General features: G+C 42.3%; 1 protein-coding gene and 1 long non-coding RNA gene across 2 annotated transcripts in view; one reads left to right on the forward strand and one right to left on the reverse strand.

The window, feature by feature from the left end:
• Positions 1 to 4,172: 4,172 nt before the first annotated feature.
• On the reverse strand, positions 4,173 to 9,098 carry LOC309631558. The gene is made up of 2 exons (XR_014246359.1): positions 8,978 to 9,098; positions 4,173 to 7,464 (listed from the first exon to the last, which is right to left on the reverse strand). It is a non-coding gene; the product is annotated as an uncharacterized lncRNA (long non-coding RNA).
• Positions 8,597 to 25,139, forward strand: part of CHN2 (chimerin 2) — a 326,161-nt gene continuing 309,618 nt past the window's right edge. The window contains exon 1 of the mRNA XM_082397992.1: positions 8,597 to 9,277. Within this exon, the coding sequence (XP_082254118.1) occupies positions 9,229 to 9,277 (49 nt within the window). The 5' untranslated portion in view covers positions 8,597 to 9,228. The remainder of the gene's footprint in view (positions 9,278 to 25,139) is intronic.

Below are 25,139 nucleotides of genomic sequence, written 5' to 3' on the forward strand. Positions count from 1 at the left end.
AATAGCTGATGTTTCAAATCAGGAAACAAAGGCAAGAAAAAAACTGGTGTCCCAGTCTGAAGGCTTTGGGGAAGAGTTCTCTCTTACTCGGAGAGGATCAGCCTTTTTGTTTTATTCAGGCCTTCTGCTGATTAGATGGGGCCCATCCACATTAGGGAGGACAATCTGCTTTACTCAGTCTACTGATTTGAATGTTAATTTCATCCAAAACCAGCCTCATGGAAACACCCAGAATAATGTTTGACCAAATATCTGGGCACCCCATGGCTCAGTCAGGTTGACGCATGAAATTAACCATCATACCTGAATTACCTGCTGTAAACATTTTGGTTTACCTTGTCACCTTTTCAGTTTCAACCCTGAGGAATGAGAGTGTATGTGGGTGAGGATAAATTCTTTGGGTATAAAGAGTTAGCTAAAATACCTTTTGCCTGCCTGCTGCTGCCACATAGGAAGTGGAAGTCAAGTTCATTCACCTATGTTACTGCCTCTTTATGTCCAACCTGAGGGTTTCATTTTCATATATTCATAACACATAAGAAGTTGAGGGGTTTTCTTCTCCAAAGCGATTTTTCTAGCTGTGGTGTGAAGTACTTCTCTGGCATAAACATCACTCTTCAACCCCATCTGAGCTGAAAATCCCATCTCTAATCTTCTTTCTGATTGAGAAATGATAGAGTGGATTTGCTGGGAAACATCTGCCTCCCTGACAGCTGGTGGCTCTTGTAGGATTGGCCCTAAGGAAAGAGCATATTGATGCTTATTCATCGAGAAGTATATTTTAAAAATCATAATGTGGACTAGAATTCGAAGAAGAATTGCCCCCATGTTGATTGAGAAAATTTTATCTGAATGTTAGATTATATTCTGTTTTCTTTCATCACAGTGGCTGGGGTCATGTGGTCTTATGAAAGGTCTTGACAAGAACTTGATTCTCTCTTTTTCCTTTATGACCAGAGACAGTCCTAAAAAAATCATTAAAGCAACATTAGCCCTCCCCCTTCCCAACTGACTCCTTTGACAGTATGTTCTCTTTCCTAAATCCCGTCTTCCCCATAAGTGGCTCCAAATCTTAGCAGTACATTGGAATCACCAAGGAGTTATAAAAAATACTGATGTTTGGTTCCCACCTGCAGAGATTTTCGATTTGATTGTCCTGGGGTGCAAGCTGGGCATTGGGATTTCTGAAAGCCTTTTAGGTGACTCTGATGTCAGCCAGAGTTGCAAACCATTGCCCCAGGACCCTTGTTATTCAAGGTGTATTGATGCACCATCTGCATCACCTGGGAGCTTGTTAGAAATGCAGAATTGGGGTCTGCCCCATACCTGCGGAATCTGAATCTGCATTTTAACAAGACTCCTAGGTAATCTGTAGACATCTTAAATGTTGCATAGCCCTGTCCTGTGTATTGGTGTTAAAAATCAATTAAAATGGGTATAAAATCCCTGGGTATTAAAATCAGTTTAGGGGATAGGGAAATTCACTCAAGTGAAAATAGCTATGGTTTAATGTCTTAGGTCCCCCAAAGGTGATTGAATTCTAGTAGGTGTTCACAGCACTGTTTGATTAAGTCAGAAGTGAAAATTCTCACCTGAAGCTAACACAACATTGTAAATTAACTGTACTTCAATTAAAATTTTTTTCCAAAAAAAAGTGAAAGTTCTACTTATGGGACTTCCAGCAACTGGAAGCTGGATAGGATGGAGTTTTTGATCAGGAGCATTCGTGGTTCCCTGAAATCCCCTCACTTGGGCAAATGCCTTAGTATCCCCAACACTATGCCCGTCCCTGCCCAGGCCCTTGGAGTCAGATCCCAAGCTCATCCTGTGAACTGTCCAGAGCCCGGCCTGTGCAAAGCTGTGTGTTTTAGGCAAGGAAAATGATAGTATCCTTCTAGGTTCAAATAGAGAAACACCAGTGCTTAAAGCAAAGAAAACGTATTTTAAAGACTTCATTTCTCACCTGAGCAAAGGCTCAAACAGGAAAATGTTTACCAAAAAAGCAGAAAGAAACTTCAGACAAAAACTAAAAGGTAAATTTTCTTTTCATGTGTTCTGAAAAGAATCAGCGAAAGCTGGGTTCAAATTGATGCCTGTAACCATGATAAATTATGTACCGTCTCTCACTTTTGGTTTTCTTAACCAAATAAAGTGAGGATGATGATACGTACCACTAGGTTTGTCGTTCATTTTAAGATGTGATGTAAGTGTTTTGGCCTCAGTTTCCCCAAATGGAAAATGGAGCTCACGATTCTGACTTCAGGATTGTTGTGAATATAGGTTAATATGTACAGCATGGTCCTGGCTCAATAAATGCTTATTATGTGGAAGGTGATTTTTCTGTATCACTAGTGGCAGGGAACGTACTGAGTGGTGATAAAAGTAGCAGCAGTAGTAGTCGTCAGCAAATATGAATTTTCTCCCCTTTTTTCTTATGGGGGCCAGATTTAACAGAGAGTTTATGTAATCTGCCTACATTCTTACACTGAACCCTACTTTCAGATTCTACCAGGATTCTTATCCAAAGAGGCTGGTGGGAAAATGTCTCAATGTGAGGCATTGCCATCTTGTGTAGGGTGTGTGTGTGTGTGTGTGTGTGTGTGTGTGTGTGTGTGTGTGTGTGTGTGTGTGTGTGTGTATGAGAGAGAGAGGGAGAGAGAGGACTTGAGTAAACCTTTTAAAATTATACATGCCACTCCCTGGAGATTCTGAAACACCCTCCGCCTAGCAAAGTCACCCTCTCTCCAGCTGGACATAAATATTATTGAGTGCTAAAATAATGTTGCGTACACTAATATCATTGCCTTTTACCTAAGAATAAGAAAAGTTAAGCTCCTTGTCCAAGGTTACCACACGATATGTAGCAGAATCAGGATTTGAACTCTGATTTATCTCCAAAGCCCAGGCCTCTCTCACCTGTCTTAATGTAATCTCACACAAGTGATGGAACATAGGAGTGGTAGGTAGAGATGAAAATTACTTTTGCCTCAGACCATTATTCTTCAAGACTACTCTGGAGAGATAGGTGTAAGCGCACTGTGCTTTGCTCTGAGGAATAGACACCCAGAACTCCTAACTGGGCTTCTATGTGGTAGACGCTGCATTACATCTGTTGTTTCATTTGGGTTTCACAGACTCTGAAGTAAGTACTGTTCACCCCATTTTAAAGATCAGGAGACTAAGATGAAGTAACTTGCCAAAGGTCTCACAGCTAATAAATGACAAACTAAGATTGAATTTGGGTCTGTCTGATTCCATAGATACACATTCAACTTTTCCAGAATCATTTCATACCTCGTTTTACAAATAAATCTGGAATATTTGCAAAAGGCTAAAATATGTTTTCTTATATGAGAAAATTGGCCCAGATATTGTGTCTGTTAGCTTTCTTCCAATGCCCACTTACCCTCCCTCCTTTAAAAAAAAAAAAAAAAAAAAAAAAAAAGTTTTGTTTCTGTTTTGTTGTATCTGTAGCTGCCACAGGGAATGAAATGAGAATAATGATCCAGAACTTTTCTGGGAGGTGAGGGCACAGAACATTTAGAGTACAGTATCTGCTTAGTTCTCTGAGCTGACAAGCTAAAACTGAATGAGAAAATGCCAATTATCTAGAAACAGACTTTAAGGCTTAATTTTGGATGTTTTGTTAAAAAAAAAATGCTGAAAATAAAGTTGCCACCAGCATAGATAATACCTATAATTCCCAGTTAGAGGTAATTTCTGTAGCTTAAAACCTTGTCCCAGCTAAAATGTAAATGTTCCAGGGAGGAGGAGAGGCATCATACTGTAGGATGCCCCAGGGCAAGAATGTAGTTTTCCTCTTATCTTTCTTCCCAGCATACTTCCTTCCTGACACATAGTGAGTGCTCAATAAACATCACTGAGTGAAGTGGTGAATGCATAAATGAGTGAAAAGTTAGCAGAGGACAAATCCATCTGATACTTTTATGAAAGCCAAACTTCGACAGTGAAAGCATAAAGCCAGAGGTACCCCAGAAGACATGAAAAACAAACTCACTGCACACGTTTGCCCAGAGTAGGCTTAGAGCTCTCTTCAGTTTAGTTTATCCTAGATTTCTCTTTGGACATAGAGGGTAGAAAAGATTTTTGTTATCTAAAATGTCAGGGAACAAAGCCAAAGGTGATCTGTGGAAGAATGCATATTCAATGAGTTTTTGAACTCTATCACTGAATTTCTGAACTCTGATTTTTTTTTTTCTTTAGAAAGAAAAGCCCTCATTTTTCTTTTTCTCTCTCAATACCTCTCTCTCTCTCTCTTCCTCCCCCCTTCTCTCTCAAGTCAAAGAGGTTGTAGCTGACAGCCGTGCCATAAGTGTGTGCCTGATCCTCCCAAGCTAAGTGGCAAACAGGGAAACTCAGTGTTACCCCCGGACCCCTCCGCATCTCAGATTCAGGAACACTTGTGCTTGCGGCATGTTACCACTAGGGGTCGCCAGCAGCAGGCGGTGTGAACTGGGACTTGGGTAGCCGAGGCGGCCTCCTTTGTCTGCACCCCAGGTGTGGACTCCTTTTGTTCAGAGGCTGGGCTGCTACCTGCGGCGTCTGAGCTGTCTGCTCCAGTCACCCAGCCCTGGGCTGCCTGCGCACCTCTTCGGAGGACATGCACTGTTTCTCAGCTTCTGCCTTTAGTTACACCTGACGTTATCCCGGAAGAGCCCGTGTTTTCTCTTTAACAGGACTAGGTATCTTTGCATTAGAAACACGGCTTAAACTGCAAAGGGAAATATTTCTCACTACAACAAAGAGTATATCTATGTTGAGAAATTAATGGCAAAAGGACCCCTTTTCTATAGTAGAGTATTTGCCATAAAATATTTAAAGCTAGTTGACAAATAGCCCCACTCTTTTCCCGCGAAAGCTGGCCCCTGGATTAATCTTCAAAGTCAGGAATGTTTCATTCTATGCTTAGCACAGAGAAGAGGAATGACCTTCACAGACACCCCTGAGTGCCTGAAATGTGGGAGCCCAGCTCCAGCCACAACAGCCGCATGCACCCTTCAGTGTTTTCACGTCTGCCTTTAAACTTAAAAGGAAGGAACAGTAAAGCAAAAATAAACAAATTACAGTAACAGAAGAGCTACTCTGTAAACAATAAATTACAGGAGTTGTAACAGCTGGTGATGGGAGTGGGGGTGGGGAATGCAGACATTTGCTCCATGGAAATTTATTCTTGTTTTCACCATTTTAGTTTTTCTTGTTCACAGCAAAATAGTGGGTCCTTAACATGCACGTCAACTTTTTTGTGCTCCAGATGCGTCACTTATCACCTAGCTGCTCAGTGGTCACAGCTACTGATGTGAAAATTAATTGGTGTACATGAGAACCGTTCATGGATTCATTTGTTCCTTGGTTTACTCACTTCTTCCACAGATATCCACTGAGCACCTATTGTGTGTAAAGCATGGTAGAGACTACAAAGGCCGGCCAGACAAGGATCCTACCCCCCAGGAAGCTTTTAATAAAGTAGGGAGGTCAAATATGTTCCACAATTGCGACCAAAGCAAGACAGAGCATCTGCCATTTGAGAGGTGCAGAGAAAAGACTATAGGAATTCAACAGAAGGAGAGCCAATTTCTGGCTTGGGGTTCAGGGACGATTCCCCAAGAAGGTACATTCTTCTTGAACCTTCACGGTCTGTAGGAGGTCCAGCAGGGAGGGACGGGAAAAGGCCAGTGCCGGCAGCCCCAACTGTTATGGGACGAGGTGAGGCAGGTTTACGTTTGTGAACGGTACAACAGGAAATATGTTTGGAAAGGGAAGGTGGGAAGGCTTTAAATGCTAAGCTAAGCATGAATGCTAAGTTAAAACAAAATGGTAATTTTTAAGCCTAAATAGACCAAGTTATCAACAAGACTCCTTTCATCCCATAAGTACTTTACTGTTTGAAGAAAGAAGGTAGAAATATCTTCTAAAAATCCCTACTTCTCAAACAGACTTAAGATCTTTGTAGCACCAATATTCCCCTTTTTACCAGCAGATAGGCATTACCTAGAAATAATGCCGTACATGAGTGAATAAAATACATGAATGAATTTTCTTATTGCTTCATTTAGAGGATGCTTTGGAAGGTCCACAAACAGGTTCCTGGGCCTACTGAGGAGGAGGTTAGCATCTTGTTTCCTCCACCTTCTGCTAATATATTGATATTAAACATTTTTGCAAGTAGCAACGAGCCATTAAGCCTCTGAAACTAAGTTGATAGTGAGTGATCGTGCCTGCTGAGTTTTCTCTGTTGGTTATGACTTTAACAATCCAAGTTATTGATTAACTTGCAGATTTTAGTTCTGAACCTAGAGCTTTCCTTTTGTTCTTCAAAATAATGGACTTCAGAGTTTCCGTCCATCTCCTACCAGTTAGCTAAGCCTCCCCAGTCATCCCATTTCTACTCAGCAAGCATGTTTGTTGGTCTTGTATTCTTCTGACCTCTGGACCCAGTAGAAAAAAATTATTTTCCATCTTATTCTACTTTTGTACAGCACAGAGTGCCTTGGGGTGATGCCTTCACAGCAAGTGTCCCTCTGTCCCTTCATCTGTCAGTTGGGAATAAAAAAATAATCTACTTCACAGGGCCATGCTTTACTTTCTCTAACTAAGGACTGTAAAGCTCTATGAGGGTAAATATTATCATCCAAACTGCAGAAATAGAATTTGACATCCCTTTGTGAGACTTCTGAGTGATGAAACCTGTTGCATATTTCTTGATTTGGGACAAGAACGATACAAACATTGGGCCAAAGATGAGCATTTCCCCTGGTAGAACAAGTCACTGCTGATTAGTTATCTCCAGTTATCTCCGGATGCAATGGAGAAAGCAAAAGTTGTTCAAATCATAGATTCCATCTTTCAAGTAAAAAATTTACAGTCACTTATGGAGCACAAACTGTATGCCAGGTACACTGTGACTTTACACATCTCATGTCATTTAATCTTCACAATGCCCTACGTTATCAGGAGTTTGGTTGCGGGTGGAGAAACTGAACCTCAGCAAATGTAATTTGCTCAAGGTCACACAGCTAATAAGTGGCAGAACCAGAGTTTGAATCCAAGTGTTGTCTCCTTCAAAGCCCAGAGGGAGACAACCCTACTAGGTGACATAGACAAGTCAGACAGTCCACCAGCTAAAGATCTGGAGGGATGCATAGATTACTAGTCAGAGAGGTAGATGATGCCTTTGATCAGAAGAACTCTGAAAAAAACAGGAAGTTCTATTCTGACAGAGAGGTCAAGGTTGTGATGGGCCATATGTCCTTGAAGGGCTCCACATTAAGCTGCATCAAGGCTGCATTACACAAAGAAGAAGAAAAATGGAACGGGGGCGGAGTGGAGGTGCTTGGGTCTCTGTATACCAGGCTGGGACGTTTCAGGTTCCATGTAGATGAGCGTCAGGAGGACTCAGTCCAATGTGACTGCAGAGTGCTCCAGAGCCCTCAACTATTCTGCAAGCTGCATTAAAAAAAAAAAAAAAAAAAGAGCCTTATTGGGAACATACACTGGGATGGCATGCTGGAGGGAATTAAAAAAAAATGTTTAAATCAACTAGAAAATGTGACATGGGTGCATACTGTGATTATTTACCATTTATTATTCACTGTGTGTTAGGTGCTTGGTTGAGGTGGACCCCCTAGGATTGGCTGCTGTTCCTGTGTCACTCCTGATAATTTTTAAATTGACTATGTCCTTTTAACCATGTTTTGAAAAATTGAACTACCACAACGTGAACACTTTCCACTTTGCTACATAATGAGAGTACTTTCATTCCTTTAATGTTTGCTTTTTCCTTTGAACTAACAATTTTCTGTTCAAATTTCACAGTTTTCTGTGGCTTCAGGAATGAAAGAACCGATTACCCTGCTGGGAGCGTGAAATAGACTTTAAAAATCTGCATGATTTCCTCCCAGTTAAATTAATTTAGGTTTAAATACAGGAGTAAAGTACACACCTTGTGCCAGAGTCTCTTTTTCTCACACACCTGAGTAGTTCCTTATCCAGAAAGGGCACAATTGGACCTGCTGCTACGTCTTAAGTCTTTTGTGAGGATCCTTTGCAAGACTGCAGTGTGAGAACCTCTTTTTCTTTGACACCCGGCTTTGTGTGGGCCTGATGACATATCTGGAACGTCTCTATTTCTTTGAAGGCCCATCTCAAAAGCCCAGTGGACCCGTCGGGCACTGTCCATGGCTGGGGTACTTAAGAGCAGCCGGATTGGCTTGCCGGGTGTTTTGAGGGTATTTTAGGAAACGCACCTTCTTGCAGGGCAGGAATCCTCAGCTCCAGAGCAACAAAGGACAATTTGGAGAGGGGTGGAAGGAGCACTCCACAGCCGCTCTGGCATCCCAGGCCCCCTTCCGCCTAGCATCGTGTCCTTAGTGACCCCGCCTTCGCCCTCTGGATCGCACCCCGGCTGTCTCGCTGCTCCCTAGTCCGGCCGGGCGTCGGGAGCCCCGCCACCTTCCCCCACGCCCCACACCCGGTCGCCCTCAAACCTTTGGAGCCGCGCTGCGCACCGCAGCCATGCTCGCCCCGCGCCCCCCAGCGGCCTCCCCGGCACCTCGGGGTCCGGCTCCCCGGGCCAGTGTCGCCCCGCCCTGCAGCCCACAGCCTCCCCCTCCAGCCCCCGTCGCAGGAGCTGTCAAGCCCGCGGCAGCTGAACCAGCCCCCGAGCTCCCGCGTCTCCTCTCCTTCCTTTGTGTGCGCGCGAGCGGAGTTGGGGCGGAGGGAGAAGGGGGAGGTCGCTCTGTCTGTCTGTCTCCCGCCGCCTTTGCCCGGGCAGCTTGAAGTGCCGCCGGCGAGGCGGGAGCCGGGGGGAGGGTGCGGGGAGCTGGCGGGGCGGCTCGGGGCCGCCCGGGCGCCCTGGTCCCAGCCGCGCGCTGGGGAGCGCGGACTGCAGCTGGGGCTCAGCTGGAGTCACGATTCGTCTGCTCCGGCCGCCCCTCGGCCTCCCTCCGCTCCCACCTACCCTCGACACTCGGAGAAAAGCGTGCGAAGGCGCCGAGAGTGACGGAAACCACAAATAAATAGCGGCGGCAGCAGCGCGTCATCTGGCGGAGCAGGAAGTGCAGGCAGAGTCCGGAGGCTGGTGCTTTCTGCGCGTCCCCAGGACTTTGCCATGGGCTGGGGGCCGCGGAGGCTGCGAGCTGCCGGGCCAGGACAGCGGCGGCGGCGTCCGCACCGGGGCTGAGCGAGCAGCGTCGCGCGGGGCGCGCGGAGATGGCAGCGTCCAGCAACTCCAGCCTGTCCGGCTCCTCGGTGTCCTCCGGTGAGTTTCAGCCCGTCGGGCGCGATTGCCCCGCTGGGTCTGTCGCCCGCTGCCCTCGCCCCGCACTCTGGGATGGAGAGATCCTACCTGTGGTCGTCTTGCCCGCTCTCCCGGGGTGAGGGCAGGCGGCCGGTGTGACACTTGTTTGGCTGGCCAGCACCCTCGGTGCCCACAGCACCTTTCGCGCCTGGCGTCTGACAGCGCAGTGGTGGGGGAGCGGGGCGCCCTTAGTGTGCAGACGCGGGGGTTCTGGGGATTTGGGGAGCAGCAGGCGAGAAGCGAACCGGGCAGGGGCGGGCTCGCACTTTCTAGCGCCGCTGGAACCCGGGCTGGCGGGGCGGGGAAGGTTAGGCTGACGCTGGGCGCCCCGACCCGCTGGCTGTGCGGTGCCCGCTCCGCTGGATGTCCAAATTCAAGGCAGGGGGGAGCAAACCCTCGCTTCTCGCAGACTTGATTTTCTTTGTTTGTTTCGGAAATTAGCTCCGTGGAGACACACGCTTGGGGTATGGGTTTGAGATAGAGGTAATTCTCTTTCTGGTTCTGATCGAAGCGAGTTAGGGGACGCGAGGTCGAGCCCAGCCTCTGACAATTTGCCCGTTTTCAAGTGTGCAAGTGTGTGTGTGTGTGTGTGTGTGTGTGTGTGTGTGTGTGTGACTTTCCTCTGTGGCCTCTTGGAATACGTTCTGCGATTTTACTTTCCAGGCATACATTTTTTTTCCCCAAGTGCGGCTGAGGAAGGAAGGGCTTCTTTCAGCTTTTCTACGTTGAACAGCGGGTCTAATTGAAGAGAAAAAATTGCTAATGAATCTGAAGGAGTAGGAATCAATAGAAGCAGACGCACTGGATTCTGAGTATGACAGGTTTCTAATCAGGATGATGCATTAGGTAGAATTCTTCTACCTCGCTAGTCATTGAAAACTTTAATGACAAACCCTAAAGGGTTAGCTGATAAGATATTTAGTGTAGTTCACAGTATTCAGGGGTCAAGAAGGTCTTGAAGTCCTAATGGAAATGCTTAATATATCAATATTGTATTAATTCCTATTGTGTGTGTGTTTTAAATTATTACCCAAAAATTAAACTCAAAGGAAGAAACACTTTGTTGGAGGCATTGGACAGCAAGCCAAGCATTAAGGAACCATATCTCTAGATATGTGACTAATTAAATCATAAATGCAAGGTGATTTGACTAAGGTGCAGTTGTGACGTGGAACAAGGTGATCACTTGAAAGCCATTTATTATCTTTTTTGGCAGGTTTTAGTTCCAGGGAAATAGCACTTCCTTTCTTGATCACTGCCAACTAATGAAAAGCACAGTGTTGTTATGTGTACGATGTAGTTGAAGTTTCTGGTAGTAGCAACCAATGGGGCAGAACAGTCATATCTTATTAAGAGCAGCAACAAGTTGACCGCCTGTGGGTTTAATTCTGAGAACTCAGCAAATGCTACAGCGTATTTTTAGTACCCCCAAACCACTGCTGCTGCTTTTCAATTCATTTTGGTTGACTAACATTGAATTTAAAACACAGTGATGTTAGCTTATGATTAGCATATGGTTATCCCTCTCCGAAAATGGCCCACAAGAAAATGAATTGGTGGGGGAGAGGTGACGAAGGGAAAGAAGAAAGGATAAAGGACAATAAAGGCAGTGTTATCACATGATTTACTGATGGTATAAATTACAGGTGCTGTGGCATCTGAATTTTCAGATCTTGATGAAAGATCTCCTTAAGCTTAAGGAATGTTATTGAAAAACCTAACTCAGCCTTAGGAAGAATACATGGGTTTGAAGCAGCACAGTATAAGCTTTAGATGATGTTAATTGCTTTGTAGATATAATAGAGATGCTTGTGATGGTTCTCTTTTCTGCTTTAGTTACCACTGTTTTAAATCCTAATGAAAACTGGAAAATTATGCAAAAGCTTAAATTCAAAAAGTGGGCAGAGGTATATTTTTTGGTATGATTCAACCATGGGCCATGAGCTTATATTGGCTAATTCACGAATTAATCAGGCACTTGGTCTTGAAAAATTTGAGAGCCAGAATTCTCTTTTTAAGCTCACTTACCATCGTGTGGATCATGAATAATTCAGGTGACACAAGCAATTCACACCTGTGGGAGGTGTTGGGCAGGAAAGAATAGAGCCTGTTTGTGGTGGCAGCTGGGTTCTCTCAGACAAAGGCCAGAGTCTGAAAAATTAGGACACTCCATCAATCTATTAATCACCGTTTTGGAGGGCCTACTATGTGCCAGGCAGTAAGTTATAAGCCTCAGATTCAAGGAGGTTAAGTGAGGAAGATAATTTAAAGGATTCCTTCTAGTTCTGAAGTTCTGGGATTATTGTTCTTGAGTTTGGCTCCAGCAGTGGGTAACTTGGGGTAAGTTATTTAACTTCTCCAAGCCTCAAATTCCTCATCGATAAATGAGACTGATGCTAATAATAGGAACTATTTCGTAAGAATGTCGTGGGGATTAAGTGAGATAATGTGTATAGAGCGTTTAGCACAGGACGTGGCACTTAATAAGTGCTTGGTGTGAATAAAGTTTGTTCCTTGGAGGAATGAAAAAGAAAGCTCTCACTGACTCAGACTTTAGGTACAAAAATAAGTCCAACACACATCAAACCTGCCTCTTACATTGCATGTTAAGTTTGGTCTTGAGGTTTGAGCTCCATTAAACAAGCATTTATTAAGTTTCTTTTAGGTTTCAGGCATAATCCCAAGTGTATGGAATAGAAAAATGCATCAAGATGCTTTCCCTCTCCATCCAGCAGCAGAGATGGACAAGCAAATAGCAATCTATTTTCCATTTTGATAAAATAAATTATGGGGAGGAGAGTGCAGGGAAGAGAGTGATGACCTCAGTTGTGAGGGGTCAGTAGGGGTGACATATAAGTTGAGCCTTGAAGGATGAGTGGAATGTTTTCAAAAAGCAGAGTGTGGGAAAGGCATTTCAGGAAGAGGTAAGATCTTAGGCAAAGGTCTGGAGATAGGGAAGTTCATTGCCTAATTTTCAACTCCCTTCTTAGGACTATTGACCCATTTTCTTGGTGGTTCCTCTTCTCTGGACAGTTGTGCTTATAGGCCCATCAGCAGCCTCATGCACAGAGCTACCAGATCACTCACTTTTGATGCCGATATAGGACGCTTTCTTTCTGCTCAGGCAGCAATGGGTTTAATGGCACAGCTCTCCAACACCTTAGGACATACTTGGGCAATTGAGCCCTGAGAAAGGAATGGTTGATTCTGTAGTGTCCAGGATATGGAGAGGTGAACTTGAATAGAATACCATGGGTTAAACCTCTCTTAGAGGAATAGCCGTGGGAGGTTTAGGTTTGGATGGATTTGTGTGAAGAGTAAAAATCTAATAATTTACTCATATTAAGCTCAAAATTATTTGATTTTCCTGAGAATATGTTCTTACCTGCTGTTGTTGGACCACATCACCCAAGCATCTCATTTATTCTACATTACCAGCTGAGACACAACAGATGAAATAATCAAGTTAAAATTAATTTTTAAATACATTTTCTGAGAACTCTTTAGAAATTTGTTTCTGAAGTATTCAATTATGTGTAAAAGAAATTGCTTTGCCTTTGTTTTAATGATAACTGCTGGTGATTAAATTTCACAGTCACCTAGATTGGCAGGAAGGTTTGATTACCTGTATTACTTTAAATTGGGGGAGAAAAATCCCTATCCTTAAGTTTTTCATCTAGCCTGTGGTACTTGATTATATTCTGAAATAAACAGTGGTTGACTTGCAAAATACTTTTCTTAATAATCATGAATTAGATTTGCTTTTATAATTGAAATAAGAACTTTTTGCATATTAGTCATGTGATCACCATATGGATAATTTCACAAAGTAACGAAAAAAATCAACTCAAGTAAAGTAATAGATAAAGAAGCTATGAGATGTTTTCCAGTAAGTGAACAAAGTAAAAAATTAAATAATAAAGGGACTCCCAGGATAAGAAGTTGTTAAGATTTTGGGAACATAAACATTACTGTATTATAGAAATGAAATCGACAGGGACTTTTGAAATTAAAATGCAAATAGAAAAAGGTAAAAATCAGTGTTATGTGCAGAGTCATTGAAACCTTAATTGGGAAAAGAACATTCCTGAATGGATTGAGAGATTTATTTTTCCAGATTCTATACAACAGTAATTGTGTGCCAGGTAAGTAATGCCATTTTCTGCTTGATCCTAGAAATGATAAATAGGAATTTTCATTACTTGTTATTGGCGAGTCACAACCAGCGGCATATACAAATCTTTCACATTCCTAGATGCAGAAGGCAAAATTGAACTATAGTAATGCTGCCAAGACTTATATATGTGTAATTAGAAACTCCATGGATCCAATACTACAAAGCAGGGTATCTTTGTTGAAACAGACACTCACACTGAGAAGTCTTCTAGTCGTTTAGACTTCAGAAAGAGTCAATTATGTGTAAGCAAAATATCTTTACCTTTGTTTCAGTGATAACTGCTGGCAATTTAATTTCAATCACCTAGAACGGCAGGAAGATTTGATCACCTTTATTTGAAATCGTGTGCACAAAAAAATTGCAATTTCAAAAACACTGCAAATATTTTTAAATCACAAAGCTAAAAGTTAATCCCCTGAGAGAAATCATTCACTCAGATGAAGAATATTGTTTTTTGCTGTTTTTTCTGGTGACCTTTCCACAGCTTATTTTAACTTATTAGATTTTCACTGTACTTTGTGGTACCTGAGTTGAACCCAGTGATATAAAATCTGAGAGAAAAGGAGGCTCTTCTTAATCATGACAGCTTGTTTGCAGTGTTTGACAAAGGCCCACTGATTTGTGTACTTTTGCTAAAACGCCAGATGCCCCCCCCCCCACCGCAACTCCCACTAACCCTATGAAGAGTTTTGAATGACCTTGACATTTGTTCAACTTTTGGGGGATGCAAACCCCAGGTATTTTCTGAGGCCAGTCTCTGTGGGGTTTAACTGAACAATGTGTTCTTTGCGCTGCCTCCTGGGGCTTGGCCCGAGTGTCAGTCCTGCTGAGGGCCGTCTGCTGCTCTGCAGGGTCTCCTGTTTTCACACAATGGTGAAAATAACCGGACATTAGGATTGGAAAACCTATACATGAGCAGTGTCATCTTGGTGTGGTTTGGGAAAGCGTTTTCTGCCAGAACGTTAAGATTCCTGCCAAGATAGTTAGATATAAAGAAAGAGAAAGGAACTGAGTGATAGACATAAGATTAATAGCACCCAGCTATCACTCACCCATGATTTATCTTTTATGAATGTATTCACATTTCATGGCTCCTAAAATATGTCATTTCCTTCCTTTCTCCCTTTTGCTTTTCTCATCAGTTATTGTGTTGGTCAGATTTCTATTTAGAGATGTTTTCAGAAACCCTGCCTTTGGTCTACTTTACTGTTAATAGTTTCCCAGTCCTCCAAGCACCTTGCTGCTTCTGCTTCCACTTGCTCAGTGGGAAAGGCAACTACTGTTCTGCTTCTCGCATGGATTCTGGTCAGAGCGTCAAGATGGACGCCTCCATCTCTGGTGCAGGCTGGTGGGTGTGACAGAACACACTCATGTGTCTCAAAGTTACTAACGAAAGCAGAGGTTTATTTAAAGTTTTCATGGCTAGAGGAAAACCCAGTTGGAATGTGCTGAACCCACATGCAGTCTGCTCTGCCAGGGGACCTGTATGGCTGTCCACTGGGGTCTGAGGCTGAAGATGGCATGTGTGCACTGGGGAGAGCCATCCACCAGCTGCTTGTGCAAATAACCTGCTTCTTCCCTCATTTATTACTAATTGAACACCTTCGTGGGGACCAATCTTCTAATATAGTCTTTACAGTATGGCCTAATGACAGCATGGCCTTGCTTCAACAGTTTGGCCTGTCAAAGTCACCCAACTTCAGCCCATTCACAGTATCACCTCCACAGTTTCAAGTGTTATTTTCAATCATCCAATGTCTGAGTTCCCATAGACATTCTCTAAGAAAGGTGTTCACTTAATAACCTTATTTAAAATGTCATCACCACCTCAGGTCAGAGGGGACATTGATCAGATTCCTGGAATTGAGATATTGCCCACTCACTATGCAGGCCGCCAAACACCCCATGCCTTTGGTGGGCCTGTGGAGGAGAGCATTTTGTCGAGGGGAGAGGCTGGATGCCAGTTGCCTGGCAGAATCAAATAGATCTGAATTGATACAGCCACTATGGAGAACAGTATGGAGGTTCCTTAAAAAACTAAAAATAGAACTACCATATGACCCAACAATCCCACTACTGGGCATATACCCTGAGAAAACCATAATTCAAAAAGACACATGCACCCCAATGTTCATTGCGGCACTATTTACAATAACCAGGTCATGGAAGCAACCTAAATGTCCATCAACAGATGAATGGATAAATAAAGAAGATGTGGTATATATATATATATATATATATATACACACACACATACATACATACATACATACATACATATACACACACACAATGGAATAATACTAACTCATAAAAAGGAACGAAATTGGGTCATTTGTAGAGATGTGGAAGGAGTCTGTCATACAGAGTGAAGTAAGTCAGAAAGAGAGAAACCAATATCATATATTAATGCATACATGTGGAATTTAGAAAAATGGTACTGAATAACCTATTTGCAGGGCAGGAATAGAGATGCAGATGTGGAGAATGGATGGGTGGACACAGGGGAAGGGGAGGGTGGGATGAACTGGGAGATTAGGATTGACATATATACACTACAATGTGTGAAATAGATAGCTAGTGGGAACCTGCTATATAGCACAGGGAGCTCAGCTCTGTGCTCTGTGATGACCTAAATGGGTGGGATGGGGGGTGGGTGGGAGGGAGGTCCAAGAGGGAGGGGATATATGTATACATATAGCTGATTTACTTCGTTGTACAGCAGAAACTAACACAACATTGTAAAGCAATTATACTCCAATGTAAAAAAAAAAAAAAAAAATCAAACAGATCTGGAGAAACAGTCTGCTTCCTTGAGCTGGGGAGAGATCCCACCTTCTGAAATGTGTCTTCGTTAGATGTCTAGATATCGTAGGAAGAGCCCTAAACGTGGAATCAGAAGATTCCGGACATTTAAACCTTTAACCAGGATATTTAAACCCTTAGCCAGGGCACCTACACCTTTTACCAAAGCCCTTAAATCCTCTGTCAGAGCCCTTAAGCCCTTAACCAGGACCCTTAAACCATTAACCAAGGCCCTTGAACCCTTTACCAAGGCTCCTAAACCCTTAACATAGGCACTTTAACCAGATACTTAACCAAACCAACTAGCTAGCTATGTGGTCTTTGGTGAAGTTAGCCCCTCTGAGCCTTAAATGCCTCGCTGCAAACTGCAGTTGTGAGAGTCTGTTTCTGGAGCTGAGATGAGCATCGACAGAGGTGATAGAAGCATCCCCTCTGCAGACCTGGCCAGCATGCCTGCTTATTAGAGGCCAATTCTCTTTTCCCTCTCTCCTTCCCTTACTGTCTCTGAGCCTCAGTTCTCTTGGCTGTAAACCAGAAATAGCGATATCTGACGAATTTATCCCATGGGGTTGTTATTCCTGAAGTACTGTTTGGGAAAATGCATAGTAAACTGTAAAAGCAACTAACACTACTGAATGGCTGCTACGTGTCATTCTGTTTACATTATCTCACACAATTCTCGCAATATTTCTCTGAGGTAGACATTATATCCCATTTTGTAAACAAAGAAGTAGGTTCAGAGAGGGATGGGGCTTGGATTTGAGGTGATAGGATTAGAGCAAAGTCTTCCTAATTTCAAAGATCATGCTTTTCCCTCTTGAAACATAAGGGGTTGGTTCGTTTCTGTCTATTTACAAAGTTGCTGACATTAGAGTTTACCGCTGAAATCCATGCTCATGGTTGACAGAGAAAATACAGTTACATACTTGTGCTCTATTTTGTTGCCCTCAGTAGTTAGCCAGACCCTCACCTCAGTCTGACCAAAGCTTATTCTCACCAGCGATACGAACTGGGAAGTGTTACCAAGTCATTACTCTTCAGAGTGAACACCCAGGATATTGGACTTGTGAGTATCTATACTTGAGAATAGTCTTGCAAGGTGAAGGGTGTATAGGTATCCATTGTACTATTCTTGCAACTTTTCTAAAGGTTTGAAAATTTTCTCAGTGAAAGAAAAAAATGAGGCAAAAAAAGAAAAGTATTACTTAGCATTCAGTTGATTTTCTTCACTGGCATTTCAAAAGCGTTCCATTTTGTGTGAGCATATCAAGTCCTGTTATCATCTCATGAAACTCCCAGATTCTGAATCCTCAGGCAACAGAATATCTGTTCCTTAGCTTATATCTTAAGCGAAAGCATAAAGGAGCTGAAATTACAGAAGCAGTTCAGGCAGAACACACGCATCAATTTCTACCTGAGAATTGTTTTTTTTTTTTTCTCCCGACCTGGGTCGACTTGACATTTCACTGTAGGTTTGGACCAAGGAGGGACCTTGGAGGTTGTTTAGAAGATGCCAGCATAGTATAAGCAAGAGAATCAGGGTCCAAGGAACTCCGGGAACTGCCCAGTGCCGCTCAGCTAGTTGGTGGTGGGGCTAGAGCTGAACTGTAGTCTAGGACCCATGTTTCCAGAACATCGTTCTCCATCCTCCTTCCTGGCTCATCCTAAAGAGTAGTATCATCCTTGGAGAACTTCTCGCATATGTTTTTTCTGTCTGGCTTCATACAGGCTGTTCTATTTAATTATTTAATATTTTCAACAAAGAAGTCATAAAGTGCTTTGTATGTTATATGGGCCTTAGAACTCAAGGCTGTTGTGTCAACAGAGACAGAGACTTAAGTGATCTGGTGTCTGCCCTAACTATATATAGCTATGCTGTCCAATACGGTAACCACGAGCCACATGTAGCTATTTAAATTTAAATTAAAAACATTCCTTTCCTTAGTTGTAGTAGGCACATTTCAAGGGCTCAGTAGTACACATGGTACTACTGTGGTAGCTAGTGGCTACCATATTAAGGCCACGCAGAAATAGAACATTTCCACCATTCTGCAAAAGATTCTATTGGGCAACACTGGTAGACAGGGTATGAAGTTCTAAGACAGGGACTTTACTAACGTAAAATTAATTAGCTAAGGATAGAAAATTTGGTAAAATGTTCTCCCATTCTTGTGTTTGCTCCTTGTGCTGCTTGGGTTGGATTTTACTAATTTTGCAAATTGGCTTTTCGTAAGTAATTTTTTCATAACTTTGAGGCAAACTGTGGAATGACAGCTAGAATATAATGTTGGGGAGAGTAATTAAAATGTTGATAAACACTGCTAGTCCTGAAGTTTGATTCAAGCTTTTTAAAAAATGGTCTGTAGTTTCCTTAATGGCAGCTCCACTTCTTTTTGAAATAAACCCACAGTGAGTTGTAATTTCACCCTCAAAGAGGAAAAAATGCCATATCCAGAAGAAGTTTGGATCTTATAATTGCATTTCTTCCCCAAAATTATAAAGAAAATAGGGAAATTGTGAATGTGTGGACTGAGGTTGCTAGTGGCATATCTAAGCTATGCTATTTAAAAGATTTTCTGCCAACTTGGCCATCAGCAAACCATTTGCCTAGAAGTATTTTGCTTCTGCAAAAGCCCACATACAGGGCAAAGAAAATGCACTGGTTTTTGGAAAATAAAGTTAGCTTTTGGAATTTTCAGCACATTTAATTGGGGGGAAATGCATGCATATAAGATGCAGGAACATGACAGTTCCTACGAAAAGGAAGCCGCCCTCCTCCTTGAACTTCTGTTACCATCTTCAAGTGGAACAAAAAAATGGAAAGGTGGAGGGTATCTTTCAAGTGTCAAGCAACTGTCAAGAAAGACGTGGATGTTGAGGCCACTGGCCTCAGAAACCACACTAGCCAGAAGCCTGTGGCATGAATGCTTGTTTTTTATTGACATAACTCAGATCACAAATTTCAGGCAGTATGAATCACAGAATCACTTGGGTGATAACCTTACGTAGTTCTTTTCTCTTCAGAGGCCCAGTACCTAGATTTCATCATGCCCCATCATTGCCCTCTACCCTCAGTCCTGGCTGAACACTATCTTCTTCAAGGAAAGGAAACCTAGCACTTCTTAGTTATTTCACATAATGCCACTCTAACAATGTAAAGTGCTTTTTCTTAAATAATTTTGCTTCCAAGGAATAAACCTGAGAAAGATCAATTTTGGGGCAGCAAGTAAGCAGGAAGCAGGGAGCATGGTTTTGGGTGTAAATCTTCTGCAGCATCTCCTAGAGTGTGAGGGCTGCAACACTGACCTGTAAGGGTCTTCTCGAGACCTAGACCTGCACTGCCCAATATGGTAGCCACCTGGGAAATCTAGCCCTTGAAATGTGGCTGGTCTGAGATGGGCTGCAAGCTAAAATACACACCAGAATTGAAGACTTCGTACAAAACCAAAAGAATGTAAAATGTCTCATGAATAACTTTGTTATATTGATTATATGTTGAAATGATAACATTTTTTGGATATTAGGTTAAAGAAAACATATTTGAAGAAACTTATTTAAAAATGTTTAATGTAGCTGCCAGAATATTTAAAATTACCTATGTGGCTCACATTACATTTGGATTAGACAGCACTGGTCTGGACAACTCCAGTGAGAATATTCTAGCCTTTCTCACAGAATCTACCGTACAAAACCTGCTGCTTGGCTCAGTGGCTCTCATGGTTGCCGTCCTGTCCACTTTCCAAGCCAGAAACTTACCCTCCCTCCCCCTCCCCCCAGGTCCAGTTCAGCCCTGATTCTTAAGTCCCTGTTTTGGATTAGTCTCAGACACTGAGAGACATCCTTCATTTTTCTGGGTCTGTACAGTGACTTTGAAATGAAATACTATAGAGAGGGACAGACTGGGAGTTTCATCAGATTCTTGTTTATATAGGTTTTGTGCTTTGTTTTTTGTTTATTTTTGGTTTTTGCTTCACAATAGTTCTAGACTTTACATATTTACTTGTGAGTTTTACGTATACCCCTCTTTCCAAAGAAAGCCTGCCGTGCGATAATGCTATGAAGTTGGAAAGAGAAGCTGAGAGAATAAGGAACACATTTTCTCTTGACCTGAAGCTTCTTGCCATGAGTATGCCTATGTGTATACATGCGTGTACACACGTGGTTTATGTCTGTATGTGTGTGTTTATGTGTATATGTATACACAGAAAGCCAAAGTGGATTGGGTTGCAAACAAAAGTTATTTCCCGCCAAATGTATGTTAATATCAAGGGAAGTGAAAAGTCAAGCCTAGCATTACTTTCGGTAATGAAAAAATTCACTTGGGATTTTGCTAATGATGTGTAGATATTAATACACATAATTTGGCTGCCTAATATTGATTTAAGTTGCTCATTCAAATTCATTTTATTAAAGAAAAATTAGCCATTTTGTTCTACAGTGTTTGTCCCTGCAGATAGTGAGACTGTAAAACCGTGTTTATTGGGTAAATAATACTATTTTGCTGACTTTCACATGCAAAGAGAGCATTATGATGTCTCCTTCAGGAAGTGCTGTGAGCAGTTAGGTTCTCGTTGGGGGTCTGGTGAGTTCAATCCGGGTGTCCTCTGGTTACCTCCCTCCTGATCCGTATCTAGGGTTGAAGGTACTGTCAGTAACCTGGGCACAGGGGGTTTTTTTCTTACGTGATGTTACTATGCCTGAGGGTTGAACTTTGTCCCTGTGAGAGCCCTATGCTTGTTTTAAGCAACCAAACTAACCCACGTGCTTTTTTTTTTTTTTTTAAAGCAAATGTGAGTTCTTCCTCAGAGGAAAAAGCAATTGACAGCGGCTTTGTCAACTCTCTTGAAATAATATCAGGTTCAGATTAGGAGCATAACCACAGCAAATCCTAGGGAATTATGAACGGAAGACATGATTTGGAACTAGACAATGTAATTTGTCACAAGAACATAATAATTGCCACCGTACTTATTTGGTTCTATATTCTAACCCCAGGAATAACATTAAGGGGTATTTTGTAAAAATGCACAGCAGTCTTTCAGGGAAGAGATGCCCTGCAGATATCTTATTTTTCATAAATAACTGAGTGTAAGCCTGTCATTCAGGAATTCATGTAAACATGTTTCTGAGAGCATATGTAGTTCTAGCTTGTGCTTCTTATAGTAATGAGTTCCATCCATTTTCTGTCCTCAGAGTGGACTTGTATTTCTTTTTATTGCTTTAAATGTAACTCTCTGAAACTTATTTTTAACATCCATTCTTAGGCTTTGTAAATAAATGTGGGTTCATTTGAACCCTGGACTTCAAGGGTGATGTGTCATGTATCACTTGCTGTGAAGTTGGGGATCTGGCCCAAACACTAGCACCAACAGCTGTGTTAACTTGGCCCCCTCTGAATTTCCATTTTCTCATCCATAAAATAGGCTAATAATACTTGTTGTGAGAATCAGATGGGAACATGTCTGTGAAAGAAACTTGAAAATTGAAAATTTGTGAACAAAACATAAAAATCTCTGGTCTCATGAAGTTCCCATTCTAATAGATGCTCCATAGGTTCCTTTCCTGGGTGATAAGTTGATCATCCAGAGTTCATGATCATCTAATATAACTGGAAAAATCTCTTCTAAATATATTATTTTGCTCTTCAACAGCCTTTCAAAATCTTGAAGCGTAATCCCACCAGTTTAGAATTTCTCCACTCAGTGTGAGACTCCACTGTGCATCCCATATTCCCATAAACATTTTAAATGAGCCTGGACAAATCTCTCATCCAAAGGCACATCACTGTTTATACTTTCCAATCCAGAGGAGTGGCTCTTTTATAAATCAAATTTGATGTAATAATCAATATATGCAAATGAATATCTGTAATAGATGTGCAAGTTACAAAGCACAGCAAGGTAACTCACATAAGGAGAGCTACCACCCAACCTAAAACACTTTGTTCCCTTGCATCTTCCTGGGTTCTCTTCTCCCTTCTCCCTTCCCTCCCCCACCCTCTTTCTTCCTTTCTCTCTCTCTTTCTTTCTTTCTTCCCTTCCTTCCTTCCTTCTTTCTTTCTTTTTCGTTTTTTTTTTAATTGGAGTAAAATTGCTTTACAATGTTGTGTTAGTTTCTGCTGTACAATGAAGTGAATCAGCTATATGTATACTTATATCCCCTCCCTCTTGGACCTCCCTCCCATCCCCCCCCATCCCACCCATCTAGGTCATCACAGAGGACTGAGCTGAGCTCCCTGTGCTATATAGCAGGTTCCCACTGCTATCTATTTTACACATGGTAGAGTATTTATGTCAAATCTAATCTCCCAGTTCGTCCCACCCTCCCCTTCCCCACTGTGTCCTCCCTCCAAAGTAACCACTACTTTGAATTTCCTGCTTATTATTCCCTTGGTTTTCTTTCTTTAAATGATTTTATCACATATCACTAAAATACATGCTCCATGATGGTGGATATTTTTTGTCTGTTTTGTTCAGTCAATCCCCAGTGCCTAGAACTGTGTCTGGCATGTAGTAGGCACTCAGTAACTAGTTGTTGAGTAAATGAACATGTCAGTATCCCAAGTCTATCAAAGGAATGCCGCTATAGTCCCTCTTTTATCTCTTGTATCAGTTCTGTAAGTGATGTAAATTCCATCACTGTCTCACATTAGCTGCATTCCTTTAATGATTTTTAGAAAATTAGTATTTTTTAAACTGATAATATAGATTATTTGCATTTAGTTGCAATAGGAGACTCCCAGAAAAATTACATAGACTTTTCTGAACCAGGACTTCTTTTTAAACTTGATTTGTAGTTCACAAGCATTTTTCAGGTGTGAATAGTGAACACTCAAGAACATAAGTAGTAAAGCTAGCGTTCAACAGGGAGAGCTATAGAGAAATTTGTTTTAAATGGATAAAATATACGTGCTACAACAAGGATGAACCTTGAAAACATTATACTAAGTGAAAGAAGCCAGCTAAGAAAGACCACATACTGTATGATTCCACTTATGTGAAATGTCCAGAATAGGCAAATCATAGCGACAGAAAGTCGATTAGTTATTTCCTCCTGCTGGGAGTGTTGGAGGGAAACCAGAGTGACTACTAATGGGTATGGCTTTCTTTTGGGGGTGATGAAATTGTTCTAAAATTGATTGTGATAATGGTTGCACCTGTGTGTGATTACACTAAAAGTCATTGAATTGTACACTTTTAAAGAGGTGAATTGTAGGTGTGTGAATTATATCTCAGTAAACCCATTATTTAAAAGAAGCCAAAAAATTAATAGAGTAGGCATGAGAGGGTGAAAAGACTGGAATGTACGTAAAGATCAAGTCCTTTCCAGATAGGATGCTTGTAATCAGATAGGAGGCATTCACTACAATATTCACTGATATCTTTATCAACACATGGAGGTACCTCTCCTCTTCCCATTATTGTTTGCACATTCATCTTTTTCTGCTGCCAGCCTCCGATCTCATGTAAAGGTTCCACAGAAAGGTGTTCTCTGTGGCTGGTTCGCAGGGTCAGCTCCGCCTGCACTAGGCAGATACCTCCTTCCCCAGTGTCCCCTAAAGGCCACGGTGTCCTCCCTCCTCTGGCTGAAAAATGAGGGACAGCAGCAGGTCTCTGCTGATCCTGGACAAAGCAATTAATGCATTTCTCATGACTAGTTAATTAGATTTTTATGCAGCTTTTCAAGCCCTGGGCACAGCTCTTATGCCCTCCAAGTGGAACGGCGGTCATCTGGGAACCAAGTTTCCCACTGTGTACGTGGTGCTGCTGAGTGTTATCAGTGCAGTGATGCCTCTGTTCCTCTCTTCCATGCCCCACTAGATGGATGCATGTGCAGACGTTTCCAAGGGTATCATCTGTTGGCTCTTTTGTTGTTTCTAATCAAAGAGCTGACACCCTTTGATCATGTCAGATCACAGTATTGTACTGTAAATACTTTGTTAGAAAGACTAAAATATTACACGGATACAGCTGTCTCAGCTGTTCTGATAGTGCTTACTTTCACCCTGAACAAGTAAAGAAAAATGCGTTTGATCAGATCAGATGTAAAATATGAATATTACAAATAGAAATTTTCTAGAACCACATATAGTTCACTACAATGAATCCAGTCAATAAGCATTTTAACAAGACCTGTTGATTTTGAGTACCAGGTTGTTGTAGAAATCCTCCTTTCCCCACAAGTTTAGAGTCTCCTAGAGCAAGATAGACTTCCCGTTGGTTGGAGGAATATCTGGCTCTGGTGGGGAGCTTATGGAGATAGAGACTGGCATCTTTGGGGAGCAGAGTCCCTGGGTCATCACTTTCATGGGCAGGCTTCAATCTTCAAAGGCTTGTATGAATTTATAGGATGACTGGCTCCACTTCAACCTGTTCATGGCCTGTCCTCTTTCTTTCTCCCCATGGGAGAGCTAAGATGGGTACCCACACAAAATCCACATAAATACCCATTCATGGGAGTGTGAAGGCAAAGCAGGTACCGAAACGTCTTCCTTAGTTCTTTCCTTAAGGTCCCATTTGCAGCATTTTCTTGGCACCCAGAGGAGGAAGTGGGTATGGGCTACAGTGGATTTGTTGTTCTATGTCCTCCCTCAGGGGAAATCTGGCTGCCCTGGGTCCCCTGCGACAGCGTCGGCAGGGTATTGTGCCTTGTGCTGGCCTCTGCAGCTGCCCTCACGTCTCACCCCAGGTGTGGATTTTATACGTTGGTCGTCCTACTTGCTAATGTCCCTGGCCAAGCTTTCCCTAACAAAAGACACACTGTCCCTGGGACATCCTGTGCGTGTAATTTTTCTCATGCTGACACCACCATGCCTAACGCATTCACACTTCCTAACTTCCT

Source organism: Balaenoptera borealis, assembly GCF_965194805.1.
Source record: "Balaenoptera borealis genome assembly, chromosome: 7".
Lineage (NCBI taxonomy): Eukaryota > Metazoa > Chordata > Mammalia > Artiodactyla > Balaenopteridae > Balaenoptera > Balaenoptera borealis.